The sequence below is a fragment of the Leptodactylus fuscus genome, chromosome 1 (genome assembly GCF_031893055.1).
Source record: "Leptodactylus fuscus isolate aLepFus1 chromosome 1, aLepFus1.hap2, whole genome shotgun sequence".
NCBI classification, from domain to species: Eukaryota; Metazoa; Chordata; class Amphibia; order Anura; family Leptodactylidae; genus Leptodactylus; species Leptodactylus fuscus.
The window spans coordinates 219,485,171-219,510,978 of NC_134265.1; the positions used below are offsets into that span (position 1 = coordinate 219,485,171).

The 25,808-nt window shown below is 41.4% G+C and overlaps 1 protein-coding gene across 1 annotated transcript in view; it reads right to left on the minus strand.

Moving 5' to 3' along the window:
* Positions 1 to 25,808, minus strand: part of CERS4 (ceramide synthase 4) — a 97,635-nt gene that overhangs the window by 20,655 nt on the left and 51,172 nt on the right. Inside the window, exons 3-6 of the mRNA XM_075283631.1 lie at positions 23,494 to 23,611; positions 13,757 to 13,875; positions 5,753 to 5,810; positions 3,960 to 4,010 (exon numbers count right to left, since the gene is read on the minus strand). Of these exons, the coding sequence (XP_075139732.1) occupies positions 3,960 to 4,010; positions 5,753 to 5,810; positions 13,757 to 13,875; positions 23,494 to 23,611 (346 nt within the window). The remainder of the gene's footprint in view (positions 1 to 3,959; positions 4,011 to 5,752; positions 5,811 to 13,756; positions 13,876 to 23,493; positions 23,612 to 25,808) is intronic.

The following is a 25,808-nucleotide window of genomic DNA, read 5'->3' on the forward strand; positions in this document are numbered from 1 at the left end:
TTACTTTTATCCAAAATGAGATACACATGGTCACGACCCTTATGAACACACACACACACACAAACGACATACAAAAATACACCAGTGCAAAACTGGGCAATTCTTATGGGGCCACTTCACAAACAAATACTGAAATATATCCGTGCAAAGCCGGGTCCTCCTGCTAGATATATATATATATATATATATATATATATATATATTTTTTAATTTTACTTTTCTGTTATACTTAGACCCCCAGAGGGTATGATCACTAATGCAATACATTGCAAAGCTACAGCATATCAAAATACAGGCACGTCTATTACAAGGTGCATAGAGCATCCTATACTAGAAGTAAATGCCAGACAAGCCTTGGGAGCCTTCAATAATCTTCATCTCGTTCTAGGAGCTGGAGATCCTTTCCAATATGGCACCACCCATGCACCACCGGGAAAATGGTACCTTGGTCAAAGCTGGGGTCCTCAATGCACTGATCACAGGCAATAACACTAGGTCTTCGCTGTATAATACATGGCTATGGCTTTGACTTTTGTAAACCTTACTGTTATTGGATATGTGTTATTTATTAATATTATTTAGTAAAAGTTAAGTTTTATGGGTTCTATTTCCAGTGTTTCTCACATGGATGATATTCATGTGTGGTCAGTGCCCTCCATGGACCCCTTAATTTCATTATAAACCCAGGCCATAAAACAGAAAGAAATAGGACCCCTCCACTGACAGGAATAGGTTCAGAGCTCTGATTGGCGGAGGCAGTACTCAGCAAGTCCAGGTGAGTTGGAAGAGTTATGTGATCTCCTTGCAGTGAAAAGCAGGACACTTTATACCAAGAAGTTGGCTAGTTACTTCAACCAGCTCAGGACCTGTGGTTGTGGGTACTGCATTGACACACAACACCTAAAGTATGTATTTTTTCCCCACAGCCTGGAGGCCTGCACAAGTTACTGTCCTATACTGCAGTGACAGTTATCTTTATACCAGTTCACTGTCCACACTAACCAATGGCCACACTAACCAGGTACAATATGGCTCCATGCAGGAGGCAGGCAGACTCCAGCAGCATATGACAGAAATGTCTTAGGTGCAAAATGCTTATAGAGCAACCTCTCACACACCTCCAAGAGATGAGGGAGGTGGATGCCAGCATTTCAAATGCACAGAGATAAAAATTATACAAGGTGCTAGTCACATGATAATGTGAAGTGCTCAGTGCCAAGGAACAACCTTACCAAGGAGCAAGCTGTTTGGACTAACTACTTCAGTCATATGCCGACCTGTTCAGCCGACCTGTTCTGATGACAGCCGGGAGCCTAATGAAGGCTCCTAGGCCTGTCATCGCAGGTTCAAGTCGCCTGGGGGGGGCGGGGGGCGTGCTAATAAAATAGTGAAAAAAAAAAAAGGAAACCAACATTCAATGTCTGCCAGTGAGCGTCTTCTGCTCTCCATGGTGAAACCGTTATTTTTTTTTAGTGGACACAAAGTCCTGCATGTCCGACTTTGTGTCCGGTTAAAAAAAACCCCCCAAAAACGGCTTCGCTGCGGAGAGCAGAAGACGCTAACCAGTGGACACTTTTCAAACCCATGAGGTTTAAAAACAGCCTGCCGATATCCGTCCCTTGCCCAGTTTATCGGGCAGGAAATGGAAACCTGTATAATGAAGATTGGGCGCAGGTGTGAAACCGCCCTCAAAGTAGAAAGTTACTGTGAAACACATACACATTAGGTATCCCTGTATCTGAAAGTGCCCGGTCTACTGAATATAGGGTATCTGCAGTGCTCCTGTTCCATCAGGAAGGGGTTAATAGGAGCTCTGCAGATACACTATATTCAGCCAGGCTGAGTTCCAAGTAGGGGGAAAAAACCCCAGTCCTCAAGCTCAGGGAAGGGGCAGACAGACAACCAAAACACCCCCTCCCCTTCCCCAGCAACTACTGAACCCAAAAATTCCGGCCCCTTTAATTTTTGAAATTTTCCAGTAGCTGCTGCATTCCCCCCCCCAGCTTATACTTGAGTCCATAAGTTTTTTTTTTGTGGTAAAATTAGGGGTCTTGGCTTATATTGGGGTCGGCTTATACTCGACTATATACGGTATATAGATTAATATGTAAGACATTAACCCCATCATATCACATTAATAAGACACTATGATTTTATGAAATAAACATTTCCTATCACAAGGAGCAATATTTATCACCCAACCAAATGTTTCCACTGCCCTAACGTCTAGTGGCAGAATGCTTTACACTTTCATGATATTGTGATTAGTGATGTAAGGTTTACATGTTGCTGTTCAACACGAAAAACCTGTACCATGAAGCTCCCACTGATAGCCTCTTATCTACAATGGTAGCTATTTCAAAACAGCATATAATAGCAGAGTGTACCAGCAGCAATTATTTCAGTGTATTTTCTAGCAGCCTCTTCACCCCCTCTTAATAGACTAATATGTAGAAGTAACAGTCTGAAAAGTGGAGAAGAAAACATATTTCTAAGATAAATTACAAAGTTTCTTAACCCTTTCAGGACCGATAGTCATTGATGTCCCAATGCTCAGGCAAAATTTAGCACTTGTTTGCATTTCTTTACACAGCAATGTCTTTTTAATAGCTTTGCATATCTCAACTATTTTGATCATGTTTTTTTCAGAACAAATAAAGCTTGAAATAACTAGACTTATTTGTTAAATAAGTTGAATATTTTTATCGGTAGAAGTAGAAGAAAATATATATATTTGCTTCTTTTACCTAAAACAAAATTGTTTTTATATATACTATTACACGTAAACATATTAAAATTTGTTTTCCTAGTTCTTCTAAAATTTGCTTTCCTAATTCTTCATGGAGCTATACATTTATATAGTTTTTCAACGAATAATTAGATTTTATATGGTTTTATATTCAGCATTACTTATTTTCTGAACCCTTGGTCCATTTGTAAATTAACCAATAGTTTAGTATAGTAGAAGGCTATAAACTGCTTTATCATTAGCTAGGCTCCCTGCTGAGCAAACATAAAGGAAGTAGGTGATGGTGGGGGCTGGCACAAAGTAAATGGGAAGCAGTTTCGCTTTTACTGTCATCATTATAAAGAGTTAAATTTTGTAGATAAAAGAGATAATAAAAGACCTAAAAGCTTCCCTTATCACAGTAGAACTCCAAGACAGTAACTTCATGGAGCTGCCTCACTTGTAGAGGATCAGTTGTAGATCACAGGTGTTTGACTTTAGTTAATGTGACTGCAGCAGCGGGCATCAGATAAAGCGAAGTAAATAGCCAGATTAGCAACATCTAAGGGGGCGTTCACACTACCGTCGGTGTCCGACAGGTAGTGTCCGCTCCTAGTGTCCACTCAAAATCTGGCACGGACATTAGGAGCGGACACTAGCTGTGTCCGTGACACTTTTAATTTATTTAAATGGGTATCGGGTGCGTTCTTTTGCACTCTGTGCCCTTCCTTCACTGTCCGCAAGTGAAGATGTCCGACTTCTCAAGCGGACAGAAAAACCCGACATGTAGGGTTCTTTTGTCCGCTTGAGAAGTCGGACATCTTTACATGAAGGGCACGGAGTGCAAAAGAACGCACCCGATGACCATTCAAATAAATGACAGGTGTCACGGACACAGCTAGTGTCCGCTCCTAATGTCCGTGCCAGATTTTGAGCAGACACTTGGAGCGGACACTACCTGTCGGACACCGACGGTACTGTGAACGCCCCCTAAGGGTTAAGGAGTGGAACATCTGCATTCTGAGTTATTTCCAATCACAGGTGCTGCAGGAGTATGTCAGCTGTTAGTTGTAGCTGACATGCTGCTGCGCAAGGTGCCAGCTCAAACTTCTGCCATACATGTATAGCGCATGTAGGGAAGGGGGTCATAATCTAAAGTTTAGAAAAACAAATAGCTTTTTGGACAGCTGTTCTGTGTTATTTGAGACACCACCCACTTTGTGATGCTTACCTGATAGGGATAACCTGTCCAGAATTCCTGCTGGTCCCAAAACCATGGCTTCTAAAACGATACAGAATTTACCACAAGATAGGATGCATAATATGAAAAAGATAAAGCCATGTTTGATATATACAATGTGTCATTCCTGTAATGTAAAGGGATTTTTTCAGGAATTTCAATGCAGGGAGGCAGGACCATTCAACATCCTAAGAGCATCATCATCACAAGTACACTCAGACAGGGTATAACAAAGCTAAGGGCTCGTTCACATCTGCGCCCGGTCTCCGTTCATGCAGGATTCCGTTTCCTGCACAAAACTGAGCAGGAGACGGAAACCTGCAGGACTCTTTCATACCTATTCATTTGAATGGGTTTGAAAGATGTCCGGCCGTCAGCGCCGGTGAGCGTTTTATGCTCTCCGCCACGAAACCGTTTTTTTTAAAATCGGACACAGAGTTGAACATACAGTCCAGTTTTAAAAAAAACGGTTTCGCGGCGGAAAGCATAAAATGCTTACCGCTGCTCACGGCCGGACCCAATCTAACAGCTTTCCATCTTCTGCATGCAGAAGACGGAAAGCTGAGAACGGACTCCGGGCGCTAGTGTGAACCTAGCGTAAGCTATGAAAGAATACCAACTAAACATGCTGCCAAAACAAAACACTTTTACATATGGCATCCATGATTTACACTCACCCACATAAATCACTGAACTACCTTCTGTCTCTCTGTATTGCTCATATAAGCAGCTGGGGTATCTCTCCCAAACATAGCCCACTTTCTTTCACTAGTTTTACCTCTCCAAGAACACATAGAAGTCCCGCTAACCTAATCAATTCCCTTTCCTTATCCTTCTCCTGTCCCTTTTAACTGTTCTCTCTGGAACACCCGGTCAGCATGCAACAAACTTGAATATATTCATGACTTATTGCTTACTAAACCTTTTAACCTGCTTTATTTTACTGAGACAAGAATTCAGCAGTCTAATATTACCTTCCCTGCTGCTCTGTCTCATGGTCAGCTACAGTTCTCCCATTCTTGTAGGCCTGACAACAGGCAGAGTAGAGAAGCAAGTATACTTCTATCACCACAGTGCACTTTTTAGGTCATGCCCGCAGCACCCTCAGTCACCTTTCATGTCATCAGATGTTTCAGCCTTTTCTCCCTGAGAGTATCCCCCTTGCTTACCCCACCAATTTCAGGGCCAATGTGCTGCTTGGCTTCCCCTTTTTCTTGTGAAATTCCTATCCTCTCATCATGGGTGACTGTAACATTCCCCTTAACATCAATATGTCCCCAGCTATCTACAGCCACCTATTACTGAACTTTGTACTGAGGACCTGGACACTTAATTCCAACAGCATTGTTCACCTCCCCTACTATACTTCAACCTGTTCATTCTTATATTTTGATTCAGTTACAGAAGAAGTCATCTCCCAGCACTTTTTTTCTTCTCGCCCTACTAATCTGCTTTAGTGACCCTTTCTCCTCACACTTTATCCAGTGTCTCTCCACAGCTGTCACTACCTATCTTAGTAAAATATATACCATCTTTTTTTCTTCTGGAATATTTCCATCCTCTTTAAAACATTCTGTTATAACACCTCCACTGAATAAACCCTCCCTTAACCCATCCTGTGCTGCTAATTTCTAACCTGTCTCTAAATCTTGGAACGCCTGGTATATGCTCACTTCATCCACTATTTTTCCATGCTCTTCTTGTTCCCTTACAATCTGTCACTCAAACTCCTCCACAATGATCTCCTAACTGCTAAATATAAAGGCAACAAAAAACATACTCACATTGTATAGTAGAGCAAATCCAATGAGGAATGATATTAAGTACATAGTGAATCTCCAGCTAGAAAATAAATACATAATTGTTTACAATATTCTCCACAGCAATTCTTATATTTGTTTTGACAGCCAATAAACTATGTACAGATATTATTCATTGAATAGAATAATAATAGTTAGAATGGCCCCTCATCCATAAAACATTAGTGGTTTGCCTTATTTATCTTATTTGAGATCAGTGGGAGCTGAGCTACAGAATTATCTACTTCCAGCTCCGTATACTACATAATATGAGATCCAATGAAGTCACTAACAGCTGATCTGTGGGGGAGCTGGCTGTCAACACTCCCCCCCTCCATGATGAAATATTTATGGTCTATCCTAACGACAGGCCATAGAAAAAATACCAGGACAACTCCTTTAATGTTACTTACTGTATAGAGGACCTCTTACTTTTTTTTTCTAGCCCCCTCCATTCCCGAGCAATTGATGCTGTCAGCTTCAGCATTCAATATGCTATTTAGACTGTCTATTGTCAGGTGGGTGGTTCTGAGATACAGCAAACAGCCTGGGACTGTTCATCTGAAAATAGAGAGTGTAAATAGCATACTGCCTGCTGAAACTGACAGAAAGCATTGCACAGGAACAATGGGGCTAGAAAAAAAAGTTCCAACTGCATCAGAATCAGTGAGCAGTACTTTTCACAAAAAGTCAACTGAGGTTTCCTCTGCTGACTTTCTGCTTCAATTATACCTATAGGAAAACCAACAGCATTTCCATAGATATAATTGACAGTCTGTGATTTTCAAAACCGGTTTTGGAAATTGCAGCAATTCTGATACGCATATTTTTCTGCAATGTGTGGATGACACAGTCACTTTGCAGGCCTTTATGGGGCCCCCAGCCTAAGAGGAACTCCAGATTCAAGAAACATAGTTAAGGACCCAGCACTGCATTTTTCACATGATGTAGTATAGTTCAGCAAGTTTTTGGAGTTGGAGTTGGTCACAGACTACTACTGGTCTGAAAGTGACCTTCACCCTTTAACATTTATTTCAGGTCAATCAAAACTGTACCATTAAATTGCTGTATAATTGTTGCCTGTATTTATTCTATGTAGTTAAGAATAACCTCAATTTGTCAAGTGACCGCTGAGGCCAATCGGCGAAGGGCCTGCGATGTCACTACCTGCGACATCATGGATCCTCTTGCTGAGGCCGCTGAATGGCCTCTGCAGTCATGCGACCACTGAGGCCAATCAGTAGCTTCAGCAGAACTCTGGAAAAGACCCAGGAGAAGTCGCCAGAGCAGAAGGACCGAGATGCACCAAGAGGATACCCGAGCATAGGGGACAGGTGAGTATTCTTTTTTTTTTTATTTTGTCACTGCCCCTGGCTGATTTATTTTTGCATGGACAACCCTTTTAAGAGAGTAGGTGTGGCCTAAAATTTTTGATTAGGGCATTCCCAGACATAACTTTGCTTGCGGTCCCATTAATAATAAATCTGCCCCTATAATTTTGTATTTATAAGAACCACACTGCATAAATAACATGGAGTGTCATGCTATTAATTTTAAAGGGGTTGCCCAATTTTGTAATCTATATAGCACTTATCTGACACAACCACATTTTTGCCCACGCTGCAGTTTCAGCATTAAAGGGGTATTCTCATGTACATAATTATTTTTAAATTTGTAGATAATTAAATGTTAAACATTTTTGCAAATATAAGTAATTAAACATTTTGCGGAGTTTTAAAGATTTTCTCTAAATATCTTGTGGTGACAGTCTGTTCTCTTGATCGGTTGCCAGTGGATATGACCATGAATGCTACGACTTTCTAAGGTCACAAAATCAGCCATGACTTCCTTATTGTGGCCGGGATATCTTCTGATACATGTAGTGTCCCTGCATGATAACCCAGGTACAATAAGAAAATCATAGCTGGGTTTTTGACAAGTCCCAGACCATAGAAAGTTTATGCATTGGTGGTCGTATCCATGGCATCCGATCAAGACAACAGACTGTCACCACTAAGATGGTTAGAGAAAATCTTTAAAACGCTGCAGAATTTTTAATTACTTATATTTGCAAAACTGTTTAACTTTTAATTATCTACAAATATAGATATGATTATGTACATGGGAATACCCCTTTAAGACAATGTAAAGGTACATGTTTACAATGAACTTCAGTGGACTCAAGGCATTTCATACACAAAAATGAGTTACAAATGTGACAATTTCTTTTGTCAATTACTATCACTAAGCCATTACAAGACTGGATGTATCAGCACCTCATAGGCTGAATACTGAGATGTGTCTGCCATCTACTGATTTACATACTGAATTACATAACATCACAATTGTATCCAGGTACAAAATGTGTAAGAAACACATCCATGGGAACCTTCTTTTAGGTCTTCCCTTCATACTTATACATTTGAAAATACTTAAGCTTTAAATAATTTCATAATTATATTTTCCTTATTTAGAGAAAAATGTTCTCCAAATGACACAAATATTTGTTAGGTAGAAGAATGCACGTTTATTTCTAACCTAAGAAACGAAAAAAAGTCTGAACATAAGCAGCATACACTGGCCTTTATTCTTATATCCTATATTTCTCATTGGTACAATAGATTGATGGCTTAGAGACTGAAGATGGAATATATGCTCTCTCTGTACTAGGGCTGAAGTCATTATGGAAGGGCTGTATATATAAAATGCTGTTTTAATAAAAACATGCAGGGTCAAAGACATGGTAGCTAGTGTCTAGCTTTAGGTACCTCATTACAACATATTTACTGTTCATTATTATAAACCCACCATGGCAGCTTTAGCAGAATGTGGGAAAAGAGGTGTTTCTGCATTGGAGAAAATACATGGCTAGCAGCCAGAGGCATGGCTGGCGCTGGTGGTCCTATGACAACTGAGTTTGTGCATCCCACCTTGAAGATGCTGCACATAGAATGGAACGCTTACAAGATGCCGATATAGTAGAAATATATATTAAGGCCAGGGCCACACGTGATCTAGCGAATCCCATCCACACGCAGCGGTGATTTACAAAACTGTCACGATTTTGGAAGTCGCAGCATGTCAATTATACCTACAGAAACGCCAGTGGTTTCCGTATTTGTAAAATTGAAGCAGAAAGTTACAGCGGCTGTTTCTCCCACAGCATTTTTTTGCTGTGGTCCACTACAGGCTTTGGCTATCTTTTCTACTATTCTGTAACGTGTAAGATACAAGACAATTTGAGCCTGTGGCCTATGAGATGCCCTAACTAAGGCTAAGATGTCTACACCCCGATGTACATGGGTGCAAAGACATCACTGCATTGTCATTGCAGGTCTTTGTCTGTGGTCCTGGTGCTTTGTAGGCAGTCTTTATTGTCTTCTGGCCTATAAGAAAGCAAAAGGAGGAGGAGGCTCTTCATGGTTATGGGTTTTTCCCATAACCATAGTTATATGTATAGACAATTGAAACTTAAACATTTTTGCAAATATTAGGGTGCATTCACACGGTGTAACATGCCGCGAGATTTGGCACATGTACGCCGCGTGACCCTTTGCGTGCCGTACACGCTCCCATTCATTTCAATGAGAGCGGGGAGCGTATGTGCCGCGCTAGTTTGCAGCCGTGAATAAATGCACGGTCGCAAACTAGCGCGGCGCATACGATCCCCGCTCCCATTGAAATGAATGGGAGCGTGTACGGCACGCAAAGGGTCACGCGGCGTACACGTGCCAAATCTCGCGGCACGTTACACCATGTGAATGCACCCTAAATAAATAAAATTTAGCAGTGTCAAAGTTTTTCTTCAATCATCTTAGTGGCAGTGACAGTCTGTTATCCTGATTGGTTACCATTGGTTAATATGACCATGAATGCAGGAATTTTCCATGGTTTGAAACCCAGCCATGATTTCCATATTGAGTCTGGGTTATCTTCTCGTGCACGCACTGTCCAAGTCTGCCAACCCAGCCACAATAAAGAAATCATGGCTGGGTTACTGACAAGTGCCAGATTATAGAAAGATCCTACATTTGTGGCTGTATCCATTGGCAACCCATCAAGACAACAAACTGTCACCATTGACCTGGTTGGAGAAAATCTGCAAAATTTAAAATTTATATTTGAAAAATATTTAACTGTTAATTGTCTACTTATTTAAATATGTCTATGTTAATGACAAACACTTTTAACCCTGTCCCAACATCTGCTCTGCTGCAGCTTGGCCGCATTGCTATCAGGTCTCTGCTGTAATGTATGTATGTTCTCCCTACCCCCCCCCCCAACTTTAAAAAATTCCCCCCATAACTTTCCCTTTGCAGGCGGCTCTCGCACGGCACCATTCTTATGAAAGCTTTCATTCTCACAATAGCAATATTATTATTGAGGCTCGTCTATGATCCGCCTCAATAGTAAAATAGCAAAACTCCCATAGACTACAATACAGTTGTATTTTAGTTTAGGGGATTTGCAATCAAAAGGTTGCAGGTTCAAGCCAAGGTTCAAGGGTGCTAATGAAAAGTTTAAAAACAAATATAACCTCCCCCAAGTTCAAATTACCCCCTTTTCGCTTGAATACATATAAAGCTGCAGAAATGCACTTTTTCTCCAATTCCACCCCATTCTCAAATTTTTTCAGCTTCCCAGTACATTGTCCCCAAACATAAAGCCCTCATATGGCTCTGTGAACTGAAAAATAAAAAGTTATGGGGTTTGGAAAGCAGGGAGTCAAAAACAAAAATTGGTAAAGGTCACTGGCAGGAAGGGGTTAATAAAAGGGGTTATAATTTATGAGAGAGAAATATAAAATAAATGGCAGTATTAATAGTGTTTTTCCAGGCATTCCGTTGGTTAAGCTTTATTATGAATACACACTTTGGTCTCTCAGTCTCGTTCAGGCCTGGTTCACATCTGTGTTCGGTAATCCATACGGGGAGTCGGCAAAGGGACCTCCCGATGGACTACCGAACACATTGGCAAGCGGTGTGCAGTGAAAGCACATGACCCCCTAGACGATAATGGGGTCTGTGTGCTTTCCTGCCCGGTCTCCGCACTAGTCATACGGACAGGAAAGTAGATTGTGAAGTACTTTTCTGTCTGCATTTTCTGTGTGGACACCACACGGAATGCACACGGACTCCATTATAGTCTATGGGGTCTGTGTGCTTTCACTGCACACCGCTTGCCAATGCTTTCGGTAGTCCCCATGTGGACTCCCCGAACGAATTACCGAACGCAGATGTGAACCGGGCCTTACTACTACTACAGAGGGCAGCTGGGGAGGCTGGAACTCACTGAGAGTTGGAGCAGCTGCAGGGCAGGCGGAAGAACAAAAGTTTCAGCTAACCCAATTGCCCTCCAGACAGGTAGTAAAGAGGGCTCTGAGAGGAATATTAGCAGTAAAGCTTAAGCAGTGCAGGGAATGCACTTTTTAAGCTTTATTATTCTCCATGTAATCCCTTTAATCAAATGAGTTTAAGAGGCATTAGAGCCCTGTTTAAAGCTGGTCTCCACCATTACATGGTTACTGTATAGTGATAATATTGATGCCAGGATTTGAACCTGTGACCTGCTGTCTTGCCCAGTGTCTCCTTGCTTCCTGAGCTATTCAGCTTGTTGAATAACTGTCTGTTGGACTTCTGTGTGGAGCCTACTCCTGAGGCTCATCAGCTGCTTCTAATGATTGGAACCCACCCTGTATTAACCCTGATTGGATTGCATATATATAGGAGGCTCTGACACTTCCTGTTGTGTTGGTATCGTGTTCTGTTTATTCTGAATACAGCCTGGAGACCCAGGAGACCGCCTTGCTGGAGATCTTCTTTAGTTCTTTGGAACTTCAACTGCTGGCTGCAAGCTCACCGTAGCTTTAATACAGCTCCTGAATTACTGCAAGATTTTTACCTGACATTTGCTCATCTGCTCTTGGACTATTACCTCAGCTCACCTGTGGGCCACCCACGTGCTGTCTCCAGCTCCCTCTGCATTACCCGACGACTGGACTCCTGATCCTGTGCCACTAGTACCGTGACAATTGGTTAAGGGCAGGGACCCTTTTCAGACCCCCGAGTAAAATGATCGGAGGCCCAGGGTTGGTGAAGGAACATAAAAAACTGCGTTACTCACCTCTCTGGGCTCCAGCCAGACTTGGGGCCTAGTTGTGTGACGTCCCTGATAAGTTGTTTTATACAATCTATTGTTTTGGTCTCTCATCTGACTTTGCATGAGTTGTCCTCACATGTTTGGTGTCTACTATGTGATTTTATTAGTGCATATCACTGGACTTTGTTATAAAGGGATGGTGCATTCAGCCTTATTCACACTATGACTAAGAGCTTCGCTTGAAACGTGTAAGTGCTGTGAGAGTTAAGCTTTAGATTTTTGACCCTCATCTGTGTTGGACCATTTCATGTTTGTTTTTGTCTTGTCCTTCATTTGCCAGTATTGCAAACAGGTTCCTTGCACGTGCTCGCCTTGAGATTCATTATCCACTGGAGTCTGGTGATTTGTTTCTTTCTTTTTGTACAGTGTTGGCCAAAAATATTGGCACCCCTGCAATTCCGTCAGATAATACTCATTTTCTTCCAGAAACTCTTTGGTATTAATATCTTAATTTATTTTGCTTGCAATGAAAAAACGCAAAAGAGAATGGAAAAAAAAAAAAGTCAAAGCATTGATCATTTTACACACAACTCCAAAAATGGTTCGGACAAAAGTATTGGCCCCCTTAGCCTAATACTTGGTAGCACAACCTTTAGACAAAATAACTGTGAACAACCGCTTCCGGTAACCATCAATGAGTTTCTTACAATGCTCTGCTGGAATTTTAGACGATTCTTCTTTGGCAAACTGCTCCAGGTCCCTGAGATTTGAAGGGTGCCTTCTCCAAACTGCCATTTTGAGATCTCTCCACAGGTGTTCTATGGGATTCAGGTCTGGACTCATTGCTGGCCACTTTAGAAGACTCCAGTGCTTTCTCTCAAACGATTTTCTAATGCTTTTTGAAGAGTGTTTTGGGTCATTGTCCTGCTGGAAGACCCATGACCTCTGAGGGAGACCCAGTTTTCTCACACTGGGCCCTACATTATGCTGCAAAATTTGTTGGTAGTCTTCAGACTTCATAATGCCATGCACACGGTCAAGCAGTCCAGTGCCAGAGGCAGCAAAGCAACCCCAAAACATCAGGGAACCTCTGACATGTTTGACTGTAGGGACCGTGTTCTTTTCTTTGAAGGCCTCTTTTTTTTTTTTTCCTGTAAACTCTATGTTGATGCCTTTTCCCAAAAAGCTCTACTTTTGTCTCATCTGACCAGAGAACATTCTTCCAAAACGTTTTTTGGCTTTCTCAAGTAAGTTTTGGCAGTTTCCGTCCACATCTAGCGAGGTTAGCCACAGTGCCATGGGCTATAAACTTCTTGATGACACAGGAACATTCAGGTCTTTGGAGATGGACTTGTAGCCTTCAGATTGCTCATGCTTCCTCACAATTTTGCTTCACAAGTCCTCAGACAGTTCTTTGGTCTTCTTTCTTTTCTCCATGCTCAATGTGGTACACACAAGGACACAGGACAGAGGTTGAGTCAACTTTAATCCATTTCAACTGGCTGCAAGTGTGATTTAGTTATTGCCACCACCTGTTAGGTGCCTCAGGTAAGTAACAGGTGCTGTTAATTACACAAATTAGAGAAGCATCACATGATTTTTCAAACAGTGCCAATACTTTTGTCCACCCCCTTTTTTTATGTTTGCTGTGGAATTATATCCGATTTGGCTTTTGACAATTCTTTGTGGTTTTCCATTGAAGACAAATTAAATGAAGATAATAATTCCAAAGAATTTGTGATTGCAATCATTTTCTGGAAGAAAATGAGTATTATCTGACAGAATTGCAGGGGTGCCAATACTTTTGGCCAACACTGTAGATCCATAATAATGGTTGTCTCCACTTTTCTTAAAGTAGAGGAAAGCGTTAAAGTTAAGATTTTATCTCACCTGGCCTCGCAGAATTTCTTGGTTACACTTGGCCTGTCTTGGTTTCTTCGACATCTGAACCAGTGTTCAACTTGACGAATCTGCATTTTACATTCAGCTGACAGGTAGCGGACTTCAAACTGCAAATTAGTTGAATTGTGAAAATATATTAAATTATAGTTTATGGTTGCTAACTTTTCAGACAATTTAATCTCATTTAATAGAGCATTTGATTCTGGACCAAACTGTAATGCACTTTAAAAATGTTGCTGCTTTTTGCCTGAAAACCTCTCTAAAGTTCCTGTCACTAGGTGTCTCCCTTCTAGCTAATTTGCAGTTCTCCATAGATACAAGACTAGATCACAGTATGTGGAGGTTCTTTTCTCTCTTTACACAGTGAATGCAGATGAAAGGGGATGATTTTCCTCACTGACTCCACACATGTCTGAAAACTCACTGCAAACTCTGTGCACTGGGCTGAAAATTCAGCAAATCTCATATCTTACAATGTAAGAAAAGTCTTCTATCTACTTCCGGTTGATTGTTTGATTGTAGATGACATATTATTGGGACAGCAAACAGCTTTCCGGACTGTCACAGAATGCTATTATCCTGTTTAATGCGACATGGTAGATCCTAGAATGGGGCATATACCTCCTATTAAAATCAATAGAGGTCGGATTCTCATCTTTAAAATAAAGCCAAAATCATATTTATAACCCCAACCAGTCCTGAGATATCTACTTTAGTAGTAAGGACTTATTAGATAAGTCCTCTGCGACAGAAGTACCACCCTGGGAGGACATATAGCTACATGGTTGGCAGGGAAAAGGTTAATTCTTCATTGGCACTCAGGTCTACACACTGACACCTGAAGTTCAACACCCTTCATGGAGGAGGGGCTCTGTTTCTGCACCATCTGAGCAGGGGACCAGGATAATGCATAAAAAAAGGTGTCAAAGGTTAGTGCTCACAGTGGTAAGACTAAACTTTTAATGATTTCTGTCTTTATGCTAGTCTTATTTACTCTTACTGTCCAAAAAAGCCTATGGCTAAGACTCTGAATAGAGAGTACCTGTATCTTTATTCTGCAAGTCAATCTTGCATTGATAATATTGCCATAGAAGAATCGGCAGCTCTCACAAATATCATTAACCAAATTGTGAGAGACAAAAAAAAACATTAAAGGGATCCTATCACTCACATACAATTTTTTTCTAGGTACCACGTCAGAATAGCCTTTAGAAAGGCTATTCGTCTCCTACCTTTCGTCGTCTTCTCCGCGCCACCGTTTGCCTACTATCCCGGTTTCTCTCGGTATGCAAATTAGCTCACTCGAAGCACTGGGGGTGGGCCCCAGCACTCAAACAGCACTGGGGGCATCCTCAATGCTGCCAGAGAACTCTCTCCACCACTGCCTCCATCTTCGTCAGCAGCATCCTCTTCATCCTCTACTTTCGGTGGTGGCTTGTAACTTCTAGGCCTCGGGTCTTGGCAAAGCAGACTGCGCATACCCACAGGCCACGAGAAAATCGCTGCTTGCACAGTATTGGAGGCGGCGCTGGAGAGAGTTCTCTCGCAGCATTGGGGATGCCCCCAGTGCTGTTTGAGCGCCGGGGCCCGCCCCCAGTGCTGCGAGAGAGCTAATTTGCATACTGAGAAAAACCGGGATAGTAGGCAAACGGCGGCGTGGAGAAGACGACGAAAGGTAGGAGACTAATAGCCTTTCTAAATGCTATTCCGACGTGGTACCTAGAAAAAATTTGTGTGAGTGATAGGATCCCTTTAAAAGACTTGACAAAAAGAAGGATTTCTCTGTGCTGTACAGTCCTTTCATCCTAGCATATGTTTTAAAAAAAGACAGGAGCAGAAAGTCCAGGATTCCATACGGCCATGACAATGATGTCATGAGCAAAATCCATACTCTCCACAATTTTTCTCCCCGGAAGAAGGCTGGTCACGTGCCGAAACGCGCGTCGGGTCAGGGTGCCTGCAGATACGGAACTGTGCGCTTTATCATCTTAGTAATGGGTAAGGTATTCTGTGTCTAGGTCTTACTATAACATTGTTAAGATGCTTTGTGTGTGTGTGGAGGTCCTTTACACTTTCCATAGTAGTGGAGTTTTTTCACTTCTGGACACTTGTCTCATATACTAGTATTCTTTGATTCATTCCTCTACACATACATGGCTCTTTGTTGCTCTGTTTCTTGAGTACATCTCATGTGTACACTTCCTAATTTTGAGGGTACTTATGAGATAGAATACTCAGCTTGCATGGAAGAGATGTACTCCTGAGCAATTATTAATCTATGATGTTATGACTTTTTTGACACTTATTATGCTATAGTGCCTTTTCGTACCTGCTGGTTACCTTGTTTGTGGAATATGGTGTCCTATGTGTCTATTGTATGATTTTAAGTGATGTGATATTTTTTTCATTAATAAAAATTTTTGTACATTTGTTGATATATGTTGAGTATTCTTCAACCTTGTGGGATTGTTTATCTCCTTTTTTTTTTTTCTTGGATATGGCTTTAAATTGTAGGATTGGAATACGTTTTGGATAATGGGACTGATATATAAGAGTTAGATATGTATATTTGATGGTTATATAACTCTCTTGTGCTATGTGTTTTCTTGATTTCTAAAAGACCCAGTAACACAAGAGGCTACAGATTTGGAAGTCAGGGCTCTACTTTTCAAATAAGTCTTAGTATTAGCAACATCTCCTCTTCAGCAAGGAAGGGAGGTGATCTTCCCCCCCCTTCATTTTTGGTAAAAAGTAAGTAGAGTAAACTAAAGTACACCACAGCTCCACCACAAACATGCTCTTTCCAAATTGGTAATTACCTCTATCTATCTGGACGCGTATTATTATATATGTCCAATGTAGATAAAATGTAAAAATCCAGCATCAAATTATATCCTATTAATATTATAAATGTGACATGTTTGTGAGTTTGTGACTTTGGATGTTCGGATATTTGGCGGTCAATCACGCAAAAACCGCTCCACCGATTTGGCTGAAATTTTCCACAGTCACTACACTCGATTACGCAATAGGCTACTTTTCGTCACAATAGCGCACATACGTTTTTCCCAGGACCCCCACAAAACCCAAACTCACATCACTATCTCTGCAATCTCACACACTTTGGACCATAGCAAGCCACAAAATTCATATTACCCTATACAGCAGAGGTCAGCAACCCCTGGCACACGTGCCAAGAGTGGCACTCCTGCCATATTTCACTGGCATGCCAGCAGCACAGGACCTGCAAGAGTTAAATGAAGTCAGAGTCTCTTCAGTGCTCTGCTAGAGTTGAGGCATAAGGACACTCCCCTTTGCGAGATGTGCAGGAAACCCAGGGGGTGGAGCTTAATCGCTCAAGTCTCTGCCTGCCTGCTATAGTGATAGCTCCTGCCATCTGCACCCTGCAAACGTTCCTGGAGGAGGACAGGAAGCTGCTAGCAAACTGAAAGTAAGAAACACACCGGTCCCTTCCTTTAGTTCCTATTCTCATTAATGTCAGCCATTTGGGGTTATTAGTTTAGTCTTAGTAACTCCATGTGCCGCACATTAATAGCAATGAACCCCATCATGTCCCTCATATTAACCCCTGTGTACCCCATATAAAGGTTACTAATATGTGAGACATATAGAGGTACTAATAAAAGACCTCAATAATGAAGATACTTAATTATTACCTCCAAGTCTCTCACATATCAGTAACTAGAGATGAGTGAGTACTGTTGGGATCAGCCGATCCGAACAGCACGCTCCATAGAAATGAATGGATGCACCTGGTACTTCCGCTTGGACGTAGCCGGCGCGCTTAACCCCCCGCGTGCCGGCTACGTCCATTCATTTCTATCATCATTCATTTCTATTCATCTCTATCATTAACTCTTACACAGGGGTGAATGTGAGGGACATTATGGGGTTAATTGCTATTAATAAGAGGCACATGGAGTTACTAAACTGTCATGCACAGGGCCAGACTTTATGTTGCTTGCTCAAGAGTATCCTGTGCCCAAAACTTACATGTACTGGCGCAAAATAACAAATCATACAATGTCGTATATTGAAGTATATTAACCTGAAATACCTCTGTCCCAAAGACACTATGTACAGTTTTGCAGAACACCGTATATATAGCAGCTGAAATACTAATTAACTTCAACACAAAAGTCTCATGTGCTCTCAGAATTACAGCAAAAACAAGATACACAGTTACATTTCATATCCCATATCTTATACACAGTACGAAAACCTTACCCGCGCCTGTATTTACCCACTTCTACAATCACCGCAGACGAAGTCGCGGGTACCAGCTAGTTCTTCATAAAAATTAACTTTTAACATACATCTTTAAAAACAGAGTTCCACAATTCGTAATAGACATGAAAAAGCACTTCAGGGCCCTGAAACACGTCTATTACCATATCTGGATGACTTTCTGGTCGCAAAATTGGCTAGAGTTAGAAAGTGAAATGCATATTATCCTAATCCTTGCCTCTTTGGGGTGGAACGTAAATCAGAAAAAAAATTTAAAAAATAAACCTGACCCCTTCCAGATGAAGTTTTTCTTGGAAAAATCCTAGACTGAACAGACTAGAAGTCCTTCCTAACTCTTCCCAAACAGGAGCCCATTAGCAAGAAGTTGAAAGAATTTTGTCATACAGTACCACCTTTAGAAAGGTCATGTCTAGCCTAGGCCCTTTGAGCTTCCTATCTCCCAGCAGTCATGTAGTCTGAATTCAGGGCTCCATAGAAAAATATTCTCAACAGGTGGACTGACAGTTACTGTTCCATAGACTTTGCCTTTCTCCTATAGCCAAAATCTGGACATGCAGAGAAAATCTCTTTAATTCTAAATTTGTTCGTTGGTAATCAGTTTACAACCGATGCAAGCAAATGGGTTTGGGGGCTCATCTCGGATTTCCATTTCCTACTGGGAACTGGAGATTGCAACCTTATCATCAAACTATAAATATAACAACTACTAGAAAGAACTGGGCTATTACTAGAGAAGAAAGATTCTTCTGAAGACGACTCCTTATCAGATTCCTCTGCTGATGATAAAGTTAAAATTGGGTACATTTAAATGTCACCTGTTTCCCTCTGATGATACAGATTAATTACTGAAGACTATAAGAGTTAACATGAATATGGAAGAAATTGGAGAACCTAAATCCATTCAGGATTCTGTTTGTGGAATTGGAGCATCCAGAGATGAAGATGTATGTACTAAAATCTGTAAAAATAAATTTTTCACTTTTATGAGTGATACTGCCTATTGGGTAGTGCTCCAAAGTTAGCTGTTTTTCTGTCTAAATTCTCTATAAAGAGTGTTCTTTCTTTTGATGAAGTAGATCCTGGGTGTTGATGGTGAATGACTAAGGCTAGAGCTCAGGTGTCTCCCCCCCCCCCCCCATTCATAGTATTTTCTCAGGATTCACAGGCAAAAACATCAGCCATTGTTTTGGAAGTTATGGGACATCCTTGTCCCAGCAGGACAGAGGGGTCAGGGGTTTTAGTAAAACCTATTTTTGGTGACCACATTCAACTGAAGTTACATTCCCATAATTTCAAGCCCCTCAACAAATTTCTAGTGTATCGCATATTCAAGTTGAGACAATTCGGCAACATGTTATTCTCGAATTGTTACATGACATCAATCTGAGAGATGCCTATTATCATGGTCCCATCTACAAAAAGCACCGGAAATTCCTGAGATTCACTGTAAATACTTAAGGATATCATTTATAGTTTTGAACGCTGTCATTTGAAATATCCATGGCTCCCAGGACATTCATGAAAATAGAGCTGGAAGAGATGGAAGCAGACATCAGGGAAAGAAAAATCATATTCACTTCATATATAGATATATTTTTTTTTAACTAGTAGGAGACTCTCCAGAATACCTGTCTGGACTGACAAGTATAGTCCTATACATTCTTCAAACCTTCCGATGCAAGATGAAACTGCTGTTCCAACAAAAGTCAAAATATTTCTGAGGATTTCTCTGGATTCTGCAGCAACAACTTCCTTTCTCCTTTTGCACAAGATAGAAAAGTACGTCAAACAGCCCAACATCTCTCCCAGTTAGCAAGGGTGTCACTCAGGGCAGCTATGTCAGTGATGGAATTCATAACTAGATGCTTTTGTGTGCTGGCCTGGGCCCAAGTACACACAAAAGATCTTCAGATGCATATTCTTCACAATTGGGACAATAATTATGGTGGTGATGTGGGCATGTACAGGGACAGTTCTTCCAAGGTAAGTGAAATCCAGTGGAGCATGTGCTTTCTTCAAATGGAAAAAAGGTACTGGCAATAGAGAAGGTTCTTCTTGCATCTCAAAAGCAGCTAGGATGCAGAAATGTGAGGGTTTTATCTAACAACAGAACAGCAGTTAGCAGGTACCAGGTCCAGTAAACTGCTGCCTATAGCTTGGTGAATCATTCAGATAACAGAGATTTCTATCTCTGACAGTGCTCTATCAAAATGGATGCTACAATCAAATGGTGGAATTCTTGGGCAAAAATACTCAAAATCAGGAGAAATGGTTCCTTAACAAGATAACAGACTTGTGGGACAGGCCAGAGATACAATAGGTTCAATCAACAGGTTCATAAATTCTATTCAATATACAAAAAAAGACAAACCTACAGCAGTAGATACTCTGGCTCAGATATGGAACTGGAATCTGGCATATTCTTTTCTTCCATCTCCCTACTACCAAGAGTCTTTAAAAAAAAAATAAAAAAAATATTGGGAGCACAGTACCAAAGTTATTTAATAAGCTACCTTTTGGCCCAGGAGAGCATGGTTTACTTGGCTTCAAAAACTGGCCATCTCAGATCCAAGGCTTCTTCCCGAATAGTAGGATCTGCTGATTCAGGGTCCGATATAGCATTCTCAAGCAAAAGTTTACACCTCTCAGGCTGGATACTGAGAGGTGTTTCCTAAGGAAAAAGGGCCTCAGAGATCGAGTAATTTCTACCCTGCTAAAGACCAGAAAGGTGGCCACAAATAGAATTTACCTAAGAACTTGGAACGACTTCTTAAATTTCCTAGATATCAGAGATAGTTTTATTCCCTCTCTTAGGGCTCGTTCACACGGGGCAAGAGGGGGCGGATTTTGGCGCTGAAACCACGTCAGAATCAACCCCCTCATAATAGAGGTCTATCTAGACCACTAGCTTACTTTTTTTCTGTGAGTGGTATGTTCCCGCTCACGGAAAAAAGAAGCAAGCTGCCCTTTCTTCAGGCGGATTCCGCGGCTGATTAAGCCCTGGCGTCTGCCTTGCAGCAGCACCCTGCAGACTAAGCCCATTCATTTGGGCCTACTCCGGAGCGGGAATCTGCGACAGGCGCATTTTGGTCCTATCCTAACGCGGCTTCCCGTGTCACAATCGGGACCAAAATCCGCTATTCCGTGCCCCGTGTGAATTAGCCCTTAATGTACCTAAAATTTTTGGATTTCCTTCGGGAAGGTCTGGGTTGGGGGGTTGTCCTCATCTACTCTGAAAGTTCAGATATCTGCATTGTGTCCTTTTCAAAGGTTAAACGAGAGGGGGAAATTGCTGGATTATTATATTTGTGAAGGCAAATCTCTCCTTGACACAGGTGTCCTGTGTTCCTAACTGGAATCTATATGTTCTAACATATTATCATTTTTTTAACATATCTTTCAGGGGGTTATTTGAGCCAATTGGGATCAAGCGTTTATGTCTAAAGACAGTGTTTCTAATGGCAATACCTTTGGACCCTATGAGGAGGTGAAATTCATTCTTTGTCTTCCTCCCATATGGAGAATCTAGATGACAGAACAGTTCTTAAACCTGGCCCAGAAATTTTATGCAAGGTCATTTCCCAATTTTATAGACCTCAGAAAATTGTATTACATTCTTTCTGTTGTAATGCCAAGAATAACAAGGAAAAAGAATTTAATTGTCTTGATGATTGCAGATGCATAATCTAATTATTTAGAACGAGCTAGAGATTGGAGATAATCTAGCCTATGAGTTTGATGGAGTCCCTCCTCCTTTGCAGCAAAAGCTCACTCTACTAGATCTAAGGACATCTCTTGGGTTAAATATGGTCGGTCACTCAGGAGCTGATTGTGAGCGTTAACCCTCCAAAGCCTCAGTCAAAGATGATCAAGTTGCCAATTTCCCAACAGCACATGGGTGCCCCCATTTTGGGGTGGATTGTCCACCCCAGGAGTGAGATCTATTAAAGCAGCGGTTCTCAACCTGTGGGTCGCAACCCCGGCGGGGGTCAAACGACCAAAACACAGGGGTCGCCTAAAGCATACCTCCCAACCGTTCTGGACGGTGGGAGGTATGTCCCGGTTTCCCGGTATGCAAATCTATTCTCCAGGCTATAATTAGGAGAACAGTGCACTCTGTACACCGCCCTCTAGAGGGCAGCATCCTTAACCTGGTCTATAGTCTCTCACTCTGTCAAATCAGTATCCCTACGCTATGCTGAGGAGGCCCAATAGGCCGAAACAGCATTGTCCATAGCTGGGAATCTGTTCCTTTTGGAATAGAAATACTAATTTGGCAATTAAATCCGCATCATGATATTAGACTTTTTAACTGAGACATGCATGATGTTAAGGATGCTACCCTATAGAGGGCGGTGTACAGAGTGCACTGTTCTCCTAATTATATCCTGGAGAATAGATTTGCATATTTTTTACCCAGAATCCCTAGCGGAGCAGGAATGACTTGTAAGTCTCCGTACTGCCTATGTAGGCGTACACTCTCCCTGATGTGACCAATGGGCATAATGTTACTTCCCGAGAAGAAGAAAGCTGGTATGATTTCAAAGTCCTGCACAACCCCTTTATAGTTTCAGGTACCCTCCTGGAATCTTAATACAGTGCTTCCTCTGAGCCTCTCCTTGTGTTTGACTTAAAGAGACTCTCTTGGAAAACTGCTTTTTAATCGCCATTAGGATGGCCAGGAGAGTTAGCAAATTTCAAATGATCACAGGACATAATTGTACATTCTTTTTGTAAGAGTTGAAATTCCATTGACTTGCTATACCTGGAAGCTACAAAGTCATGGTGGAAAGTTGAAAATCTTTATATTCATTTCCAGGTGCCTAATAAGGGAAAGAAGGTTTCAACAAATATAATTTCCAACTGGATCAAAATGATTAAATCTTCTCGGTGATTATTTCTCACATCAAAGCTCACTGTACAAGAGTGGGAGCTGCCACCTGGTCATCTTTACATACTTTCATCAAAGATTTTAGATCTGTCTTGCACTAGGGACCTCTCCTTCGGGGGAAAGGTTCTACAAGCATTGGGAACGCCATGAGGTGGTTATCTGATATCCTCCATCATCCTCTATCCTTATCTGATATCGTGAAAAAAAAAAATAGAATTTTTCACTGCGGCCCTCTACGTTGAGCCTTAGCCTAAAAGTGTTTTTAGCTGTTTACTTAAGGTGTTCGCTTCTAAATTACTAACTGCTGAGAAGGATATTCTTCTCTGCAGGTTCCTGGTCTCATTTTCCTGCCCTGGTGTTTATTAGGTTGCATTAACATGACTGATTTTCAGACGTGCAACTCTGTGTGTTAGCTGGATATATCGGTCTGTGCTGCATGGAGTCCCTGCAATTATACTATGGGATAGTATGTTGCTATGCGACCTTACTTAATTTAATTGTTGCATCACTTTTTCACACTCTACGTTGTGACTTTCATTTTAAATTTAGGAAAAACATTACTTACCTCTGTTGGATGCTTTCCATTTTTGGAGTAAAACTCTTCTAGAACTGGTTTGACAGATGGTCTCCTTTTGTATTTTTCTCGAATCCCAAATTTTCTGCTTAAGGGTAATGCCACAAATCTGTTGAAATGTTAAATTTTAGGAAAATGACTAGTGGAATCCACATAACTAGTTAAAATGCAAAGCAAAAAAAAAAAGCAAAGTTGTTACTGACTACTCATATACTCCCCTATCACACAGAAATTTATTATGGCTGAATGTAACTGAATACGGCTGCATCCAGTTCCTGGGCCTTCAATGCTTTGACTTTTCAGTGATGTAAAATGAGATACAGATGAAATTTAAGGGGTTTTCCAAGACCTACTAATTGATAGCCTATAACCCAACCACCCAGATCTCAGCTGATCGGATGTTTGGGTGAGTGCTCTTCAGTACTCACCAAGCAACCAAGCACAGCTCCATACATGCAGTGGCTGTGCTCAGTATCACAGCTCAGCCTGTTAACTGGAATAGGAGTTGCAATCAGGCCGTGTGACTGATGAAAGTGATATCACATGGCATGGAAATCACTAGCATTGATGATGCTGCTGATGTTGGACCACCACAGATCTTTAATTGATGGCATATCATCAAAAACCCCTTTTAAGGCTACACGGTGACTTTGGCATACACTGGATTTTATTCTGCAATTAGAAGTGTCAGTTGCAGCACAGCGGCTCAATGGTTAGCCTTGCAGCGCTAGAGCCTTGGGTTCGAAACCTGCCAAGGACAACATTTGAAAGGAGTTTGTTCTCTCCAGGTTTACGTGGGTTTCCTCCCTTGTTCCAAATACATACTGATAGGGAATGTAGAGTGTGAGCTGCATATGGGACAGTGACTAACAATGTCTGTAAAGCACTGTAGCATATGATGGGGCTATGTAAGTAAAATAAATAAATAAATAAGTCACAGCAACCTCAGGGTTGCAATGCAACTACCATTCATTGACATAGCAGTCTTTGATTGCTATGTTAAAAGTTGACATGTAGCCCTAGCCTAATTGGCATCTCACTTGTTAAGGTACTGGCAATGGCTAATAGCCCTAAGGGTATGTTCACACTGAGTTTTTTGGAGCAGATTTTGATGCGTCAAAATCCACCTCTAAAAACGCCCACATTGACTTCAATGGGAGCAGCTCACTTCTTTTTTCTGCCACGGATTCCGCGGCTGACTCAGCCATGGTGTCTGCAGCGCAAGGCTCCATCCCGATTAGGCCCATTCTTCGGGCCTAATCCGGATTGGAATGCCGCAACTGGATGCCGATGCACTGCACCAGCAAGTGTTCACACACGGAATGCAAATTCCGCCATGTGAACATACCCTAAAGCTGATGGACAGGAGACTGGGAGAAAAGCCCTGGGGTGATTTTAAGAGGGATGAAGCTGATGAACAATGGATTAGAGGTAGCCACAGTTCCCACGAAAACATTCATTTTTAAGATGTTAATACGACCCAGTCAGGAGAAACCCTTCATGTCCCATTGCTGAAGATCCGATTGGAAGGTGCACACAATGGATTAGGTGGTGGTGTCAGAATGACAGCATTGAAGATTTACACCCAAATATTTAATGGCTTTAGGAGACCAAGTGAAGGGGAAAAGGGAATGTAGCGAATGCACTAGCGAGGACGGAAGAGAGAGATATTAACCCCTTCCCGCCGATGGCATTTTTTGATTTTCATTTTTCGTTTTTGATTCCCCTCCTTCTAAACCCCATAACTTTTTTATTTCTCCGCTCCCAGAGCCATATGAGGTCTTAATTTTTGCGGGACAATTTTTTCTTCATGATGCCACCATTAATTATTCTATATAATGTACTGGGAAGCAGGAAAAAAATTCAGAATGGGGTGGATTTGAAATAAAAATGCATTTCTGCGACTTTCTTACGGGCTTTGGTTTTACGGCGTTCACTGTGCAGCCGAAATGACATGTCCCCTATATTCTGTGTTTCGGTACGGTTCCAGGGATATCAAATTTATATGGTTTTATTTACATTTTGACCCCTAAAAATTTTTCCAAAACGGTGTTAAAAATTTTTTTTTCTAAAAGTCGCCATATTCCGACGGCCGTAACTTTTTTATACGTAAGTGTACGGGGATGCATAGGGCGTCTTTTTTTGCGGGGCCGGGTGTACTTTTTAGTTCTACCATTTTCGGGAAATGTTATTGCTTTGATCACTTTTTATTCAAATTTTTATCAGAATTAAAACAGTGAAAAAAAGGCGGTTCGGCACTTTTGACTATTTTTCCCGCTACGGCGTTTACCGAACAGGAAAAATAT